Genomic DNA, 8,254 nt, shown 5'->3' with positions numbered 1-8,254 from the left:
TTCCCCCATTCCCCTCTGCAATCCCTGCATCCCCCAGCTATCCCCCATCCCCTCCCCCACAATTGTTCTCCCTGCCCAATCTCCCCAAAACCCCCGCAATCTCCCCAATCTTCCCGCAAACACCCCCACACCTCTCTGCAATTGCCCCATTCCCCTTCAACTATACCCCATCCTCTATTGGCTCCAACTACTGTCCAAATTCTCCCTGCAATCCTAATCCCCTTAAACTCTTTCTCTGCCCCCCCCAACAACCCCCATGTCCCACCCCTTGGGGCCCTTTTCCCCATGTCCTGCCCCCTTATCCCTCTCCCTGCATCACTGAGTGGTGCAGAGTATGTGTTATTGCAATCACTGGCCTTCAAAAAACAGTCCCTTGAACCAGCTGTTAATTCCAATGCAAGGTTCAAACGTGTCATTTGTGGTAGAATATTCCCTTTCCTTGGATCCAGGAAACTTTTATCTCAGTATTGTTGACAGTAAATTAAATAATTAACAATGATCAAAATGGAAATGAAGAGCGTAATTGTGCAGTGTTAGTCATCTTGTGCAAAATGTAGTGCATTAATTCAGGAGCTGATTTATTTGTGGGTTTGGGACATACGTGGGCTGGCATTGTTTATACATTCTGGAGTTGCTTTGCTGATGCACTTTACCCTGAAATATGCAGGTGGTGACTGAGTATGGAATGGTCCACGTCCTATCTGATAAGGAACATGGAAATACAAAAGATTACTGCATCCAGTTCAATCCCTACTGGGCCTATTTACCTCATGATCTCAGTAAGGCGGTGAGTGTATATCACAGGATGTTTTGGCAAATGCATTGCGGGAATGCTCATTTAGAGAATGAATAGTCATCGTGCATATCTGGAACTCAGCCTGGCTTCTCATTCCAGGTAGGTTTCATATGCTTTTGAAATCCTCCCAAGGAGGGATCCTGGACAGGGAATGTAACTTCTCAACCCCCAAAGCTGCAGGTAAAGCCTCTAATTGCACTACTTAATTTCTTGACCTAGAGAAAGTGCAGTTGAAGATAAGTTTGCAACATCGAATTGGGCATAGGTGAATTGTAAGGAACAAAATCATGTTTTGGGAATGTTAGTGGAAATTTAAAATATTTGGAGTTCTTTGGTTTTAAAAAAAATCAAAATTAAATATAAATATGGTTAACTTGTTGTTCTCTCTTCTCACATTGTAACGTTTCAAACATGCTGGTTGGATACCACTAGGAAGCAGGCTTGTTCTTTCGGTGTGTCTCCTCTGTCACCTGGCTGGTGACATATCTATTTAGCCTGATCTTCCATTTAGCATGTTTCTGTGGGGAAGATCAGCATCCGAGCTACTTGTGCCCAGTAGTTCTCAGTATGAAGCTAGATAGGAGAAGGATGTGTCCTTTTCATTGCAAAAGTGTTCCATCTGCCACTTTGCATTTTAATCCTCTGCATACAAAGGCCAGCATTCCATTCACCTTTATGATTATGTTCTGTACCTGTTCATGAAACTTCAATAATTTATGGACCTGAATTTCCCAAAGCTCTTTTGACCTGTACTATCTCTAGCTTTTCAGTATTTCAGTAAGTATGGTACCTTGATCTCTACTTTTTGTTTTGGTCCATGGTGGATGGTTTCATATTTGCTTGCCAAGTTGAAATGCGTTTGACACAGTTTAACCCATTCATTTCATCTGTTGATTTCTATGTAATATTATGTTATGACACGGAGACACCCAGCCAAATCATCCCTACCCCTGTATTCACAACACAGTAAGATTAAAATAGGCAATGACCCTCAGTAGACCCCAATGGTTTCTAACCAGATGTTTTGAATAATCACAATACCAAGACACCAGGTTTAAAGCTTAAACAAAACATGTCACAATTTTTAAATAATACAGTAGCTTTATCAGAGCAAATTTAAGCCACAATGTAATCCAATTAATATCTATGTTTAAAGCCTAATTTTCTTTGCTTCTGGCCCCTCACTCAAAGACAAAAAGACACAGTTAAGAGATAAATCAAAAAAAGAAAAAAAATAAGAGTTGTAACTGGCCAGTTCATTTAAGCAGCCTCCACAATTGGAACATTACAGGCTCATGAGATTGTATCTTGCTTGATTTCTGAAGACGCTGATGTATGCACATAGCCTTCAGTAAACTTTGAGGAATACTTATTTTAGTTCTGATAACTGAAATTCTATTGCCTGAACTTTCAGTATGAGACAACATTCAAGCAGCAATCTAATCATCCTGTAGCTGTGGTAGCCAAAATCCTTCTGACTTAAATACAGTTCAAAACCAGTTTGAACTTTGGTTTCTCTTTGTCAGACTGACTGTCTGTGAGGCTTCTGTTAGCAGGCAAACATGTGGCATTCGTTTGAGCACAATGCCTCTCTGGAGTGCAAGCATCTGTAGAGCACTTTTAACAAGAATCAACCTGCAATTAACTTTTCGGCCTGGCCTTGTATACAAGCATCAGTCTGTTATTCTTTTGCTTTACAAAGAAAGCTGCTGCTCACAGCCCAAAGATCACCTTCAGCTCTCAGCTCACATTTTCAAAGTATAATATTAAATAGAGGAAGGACTCAACAATTAAGCTTCCAAATACAATGCTGACTATCTTTGATCAGAAAATTCAGCTATTTGGCTTTCTGACTTGCCACCTCTTAAAACATTTTGTCCTTTGACTAAAAATAGATTTGATTTGTTTTGTTTATTATGGTTGATTTATTATTCATCCCTTTGAAGGCTGCGTCGTGTAAATCTAGAATCTGAATAGCAATTTCGCATTTCTCCACTTTGAACACTGTGTTGAACTCAATCACGTTCTGATTGCCATTAGATAAATGTTTATATGCTATTAGGTTATTAACTAAAGTCTGGTTTTACTCAATCTAATATTGCGCAGTGTTTTCTCAAAGATGTATTACTGCAGAAAGCTACTGTAGATACAGTTGTGAGATTCACTACCATTCTGACATGCTACTCTACTTATTCCAGTCTAGGTGAAAATGAAAGCTACTATGCCTTCACTCCATTTTTATCTATCTGAGCCCTTGTACAACCTACTGTTTCGCAGCTGCTACCAGAGGGCCTAGACACAACTTACACTTCAGTCATGAACTCTTTTCTATTTGTCAGTTCTGGTCATAAAGTCTCCACTGCTTGCTTATCTCTCATTATATCCTTTTGGAGTATTTGAACTATTTTATATATAATCTTAAGGCACTTCTCGTCCTCTAGTATTTTGCCAATCACTTCCGAAGACGTTACATACCCAGGTTATAATTCCTAGTCCAGACTATCTTGCAGCCATGATTCAGTAATGGCAACCATGCCATACCACCAGATGTGACATATACCTACAGTTCATTCACTTTATTCCTTGTGGGGACTCACTGAGATTACAGGGACAGGTAGAGGCATGACCATAGAGGAATTTGAAAATAAGGATAGGAATTTTTCCTACTGTTGACACACTGGGAAACAAGCAGCGTGGCAACAGGTGAATGGAACTTGGTGTAAGTTTAGATACAGTGACAGAGTTCTGGATGAGCATAAATTTATGACCAGTGGAAGATGGGACGTCAAGTTTCAAGTCTAGCAGTAACAAAGACATAGATGAGGACTCCAGCAGGAGATGACTAAATCTGCGTTAAATTCAGGTGAAGTAGCTGAGGTGGCAATAGATAGTCTTGGCGATAGAGTGAATATGTGGTTGGAAGTTCATTCCGGGGTCTAATACAATACCCAAACCTGGCTTGACTTTGGCGGAACAAGGAAAAGGGAATGAAATAATGATTTGGAATGGTGTTTGTAGTGTGGATCAAAGACTGTGGCTTCAGTCTTCCTGACGTTTAGATTCATTGCAATAAGAGATCGCAGACACAAAGTCTGATAAATCAGACAGAAAAGTATCAGATTTCAAATTGTGGAGTCAGTTGATCTCCGTGGGAGCAGCAGTTGAGGTGTTAAATTCACCATAGCATTTGGTGAAAATGAGCCAGTGTTATCCTCTATCGTTATTAAGTGAACCTCTGAGCAGAAGTGCAGTATGTTGGATCTTGTGTAGAGACAGGATCAAACTTGGTTACAGTGATATCCAAAACTAAATTGTTCGCTGAAACTTATTACTTCCTTATACACTCACAACCGTGTGGCTAAATTCCATTCGAACTACATTTAAAAGTTTGATGACGATACGACCACTGTAGGTCCGATCTCAAACAACGAGACAGAATACAGGAAGGAGATTGATTGCTTAGTGGCATGGTGTAAAGACGACAATCTTGCCATCACTGTCAGCAAAATGAAGGAGCTGGTCATTGACTTCAGGAAGTGGAGTGGAGATCACGCCCCTGTCTGCGTCAAAGGTGCTGAGGTGGAAATGGTCAAGAGCATCAAGTTCCTGGGTGTGATGATCACTGACAATTTTTCCCAATCCACACACATTGACCCGACAGTCACAAAAGTATAACAATGTCTCTACCACCTCAGGAGGCTAAGGAAATTCAGCATGTCCACAAGGACTCTATGGGAAGCATAGAAAGCATCCTATATGGATACATCACAGCTTGGTATGGCCAATGCTCTTCCCAAGACCACAAGAAACTACAGAGAGTCGTGAGAATAGCCCAGTCCATCATGCAAACCAGCCTTCCATCCATTGACTCCATCTATACTTTCTGCTGCCTCAGGAAAGCAACCAACATAATCAAAGACCCCCTCCACCTCAGTTATACTCTCTTCCATCCTCTTCTGTTGGCCAGAAGAGTAGAAGTTTGAATGCATGTACAAGTAGATTCAAGATCAACTTTTTCCCCGCGGTTATCAGACTTTGAACAGACCTCTCAAATGTTAATTCTGATCTCTCGCTCTCTTTGCACCTTCTTTGCGACTGTATCACAGTATTGTACACTCTGCTCTGCTATCCTGATGCATTTTGTTTAGTATTATCTGTCTGTATAGCATGCAAAACACCACTTTTCACTGTATATGGTACATGTGACAACAATAAATCAGTCAAAAAATTTTGTAGGCTCACATGTGAAGAACAACTATTTGAGCAAAGTACCAATAGTATCTTGTTTCCATGGGAATATGTCCCTGGCAAAGATTCATTGCCTTAAAAAGTGAAGGAAACAATTGCCAGAAATTGTCTTTTTTTAAATTTTTGCTAATGCAGCGTGTAACATGTTATGGTACAGTTGCAATTAGCATTAGAAATTAGTCTATATCCTTCAGTTTTATTGTATTGTGTATGCTAGTACAGTGATTTGAATAGGTAATATTTAATTTAAATATTCACTTCAAATACTGAAAAGTTCCAGTTGTACCTAAAATGTTTATTTAGATGCATTTTTTTCAGCAGAAGCTCTTGATTTACTAAAGTAATAATGAAAATATCTCACCTAGTTGGTTTAAACTACACCTAAAATTATATTCTTTCTCTCTTAGTCTCTCTTGCAGCTCCAGGACCTGACATCCTCTGACCTGTGCACACCTTCAGATGTGCCCTTACAAGGGTTTAGCAATAGAATTGCCATGGTGATGCGTGGGAACTGTACATTCTATGAGAAAGTAAGACTTGCTCAGATCAATGGAGCCAAAGGGTTGCTCATCGTCAGCAGGCAGAGTCTGGTAAGAAACAATGGACAGAATAGTTTCTGGTTTAGTTGGTCATGGCTATATTTGTGACTTTACGCCACTGCTAGCTAAAGTTGTATTAGAGACTGCATGTAGCTACCATTCCTGTTAGCTGTTGTGTTATGTGACTCTAACAAAATTCATCCTAACAATGTGAAGCATAAGCCTTGACAGTTTTGCCTCACCCTCTTCCTGGGGGTTTGTGGGAGGGATATGTTGTGAAGCCATTTACAATGCTTCTGTCATTGTTTAGTTAACATTGCAAAATGTTAAGCATGCTAGGGCTGACAGCAGTGTCTCCATTCCTAATTCAGCAATTAAGTTCCAATTGTCACTAATTAATAAGGAATGTTGCTTTTTATATACTTATTTCAATGTAACCAGTTTGTAATATTAAGCATCACAATTGCAATAGAATGTCCATTAAATCAAAAGCATTTTGGATTTAAAATAAGTGTTACAGACTCTTCAAGAAGCCTATATCTGTAAAGATGTGTTTCTTCATTGTGTGACCTGGATGAAAGCATATTGGTAGTGTGTTCCCTTTTGGAGAAGACAAAAGCTAGAGTCCAACAGTATAAGATTCTCGGCGGGAAATCAGATGGAGAATTCAGAAGAACCTTCTTTATCCAGAGAATAATATGAATGTGGACAATGCCACCGCAAGGTGTTATTGACGCAAATAGCGGTAAGGCAGTTAAAGGGGGAGATATATGAACATATGCGGAAGAAGGGAACGTATGGTTTTACTGTTAATCCAGTGTGGAAATATGGATGACACAGGGACACGTTAGGCTAAATGACTTTTTCTCTGCTCTATATTCTATGTAATTTATACGGCAGTTTCATTCAGTGGGATTCACAGACAGACTTAGTGTGAAACTGAGACTCACAGCAGACTTATAACGCATTACCTGCTCCAAAAGTTGATCTGCAGAACATGAATTGAATTCATCAGGCTTAATGTTGTGTTCTTGGGATAAAATTTGTAATATGAAGGTGACTAAATTCAGCTGTCTCAAAAGGTACTTCACTGGTACCAAAAATGGGTTGGCAGTAGTTTTCTCTGTGATGTTTCTGTGCTTTCTATGCTTGTATGCTTTCTTGAGCCCCACTAAATTTAATTAATGAATCTTGCCCTTAACCTTTGTGGGCTTTTGCTGTATCCCCACCTGTTGATCTCCTCCAACTGAATCTCTCTGCATAATGTCCAGACCTCTTCAGAATACTGGATCACTACTTGTGCTTCCTCTGCTCTTCTAACAGATTGTGTGTACTTTCAGTTACCCGCTGGTTCCTGCACGCTGTTCTCCCAGCATTCCCTTTTATCTGTGCTTTCAGCATTTCTCCTCCTTCCATGACATTTCACGAATCCAGCTTTGTATCCATTATTTTTTGACCTCCTAAAACATTTATAGATCTCTGTGAATGCAAGGGATGTTATTGAAATGTTACTTGCTATTCTCTGCCTCTCTCAGGAAATTAATGCTCTTTGCTTTCATGCAGACACTGTGGTGCACTTTTTGCCCCTCTCCCAACCACGCCCCTAATACGCTGAAGCTGTTGTGTCTCCATGGTAACAGTGGCAATACTGGTCACTGGTATAAATTGCGCTGACCTACCCTCCAGTTGTTTACTCCAAAATTAATGGACCTTGAGTTATTTTCTCAGAATTTTAAATATTTCATTACAGCATTTATAATATCTGAGCATTGATCGTTTGCAAGTTCTATTTTTCACGAAAAGAAACCCGATCAGTAAACAAATTTATTAATGAATGCATAACGTGGCATTTGCAGAAAACAGTTTTCAAAGAAGAATGTAATTCACACAATCCGTTAAACATGTAGACACCAGTCAATAATTATTGTTTCCCTATGGAGCGTAACTCATTTGTAGAGTTGCATGAGTTGTTAAACATCCAGACTTTGGAAGGCATGCCTTACTTCAGGAGCTTAACAGAATACTGCTGGCGGGACAAAGGTTGAAGTATAAAAGGATTTAATTGAAAGCTACCCAAAGCTCACTAAAAATCTTGCAGATGGGTGTACTTCTGTACAACAGCTTCCGCACCACTGCAGTTGTAGACTATGGACAATAGGTGGTTCAGTCAAGCAGTTTACAATTTCTGAAGTCCAGCTGTGTCTGCCTCCTTTTTAGCAGTTCTATGGGATATATATTTATTTTTACAAATTTTTTTTCAGTTTATTTTATTTATATAATTTCACTTTACTTTTGCCCTTTCCTGTTTTCATCATTTGTACACTTAGTTCCCTGTTTACCCATTTTAAGGTTATTCACTGTTTTGATGGGCCTTGCTGCTTCTTGTTTACTAGCCTCAGCCTTGCCCTTTTCATTCAGGCTCTTCTCTCAGGTAAATACTTTTAATTGTTTACCTAGCAAGTCTTGAATGTTTTCCTCGACTACTTGTAGTGAAATTTTTCTTAATTTCCTGACTCATGGCTGCTCAACATTGTTTCTTAGATAGTAGGAACTGCAGATGCTGGAAAATCTGAGACAACAGGGTGCAGAGCTGGATGAACACAGCAGGCCAAGCAGCATCATAGGAGCAGAAAGGCTGACGTTTCGGGCCTAGACCCTTCATCAGAAAAGG

The 8,254-nt window shown here is 39.7% G+C and overlaps 1 protein-coding gene across 1 annotated transcript in view; it reads left to right on the top strand.

Moving 5' to 3' along the window:
• The window catches only part of LOC125486439 (signal peptide peptidase-like 2B), a 16,581-nt gene that overhangs the window by 749 nt on the left and 7,578 nt on the right, over positions 1-8,254 (top strand). Inside the window, exons 2-3 of the mRNA XM_048613903.1 lie at positions 668-787; positions 5,452-5,634. Coding sequence (XP_048469860.1) covers positions 668-787; positions 5,452-5,634 — 303 coding nt within the window. The remainder of the gene's footprint in view (positions 1-667; positions 788-5,451; positions 5,635-8,254) is intronic.

Source organism: Rhincodon typus, chromosome 29 (assembly GCF_021869965.1).
Source record: "Rhincodon typus isolate 14 chromosome 29, sRhiTyp1.1, whole genome shotgun sequence".
NCBI lineage: Eukaryota > Metazoa > Chordata > Chondrichthyes > Orectolobiformes > Rhincodontidae > Rhincodon > Rhincodon typus.
This window is presented reverse-complemented; position numbering and strand designations above follow the sequence as displayed.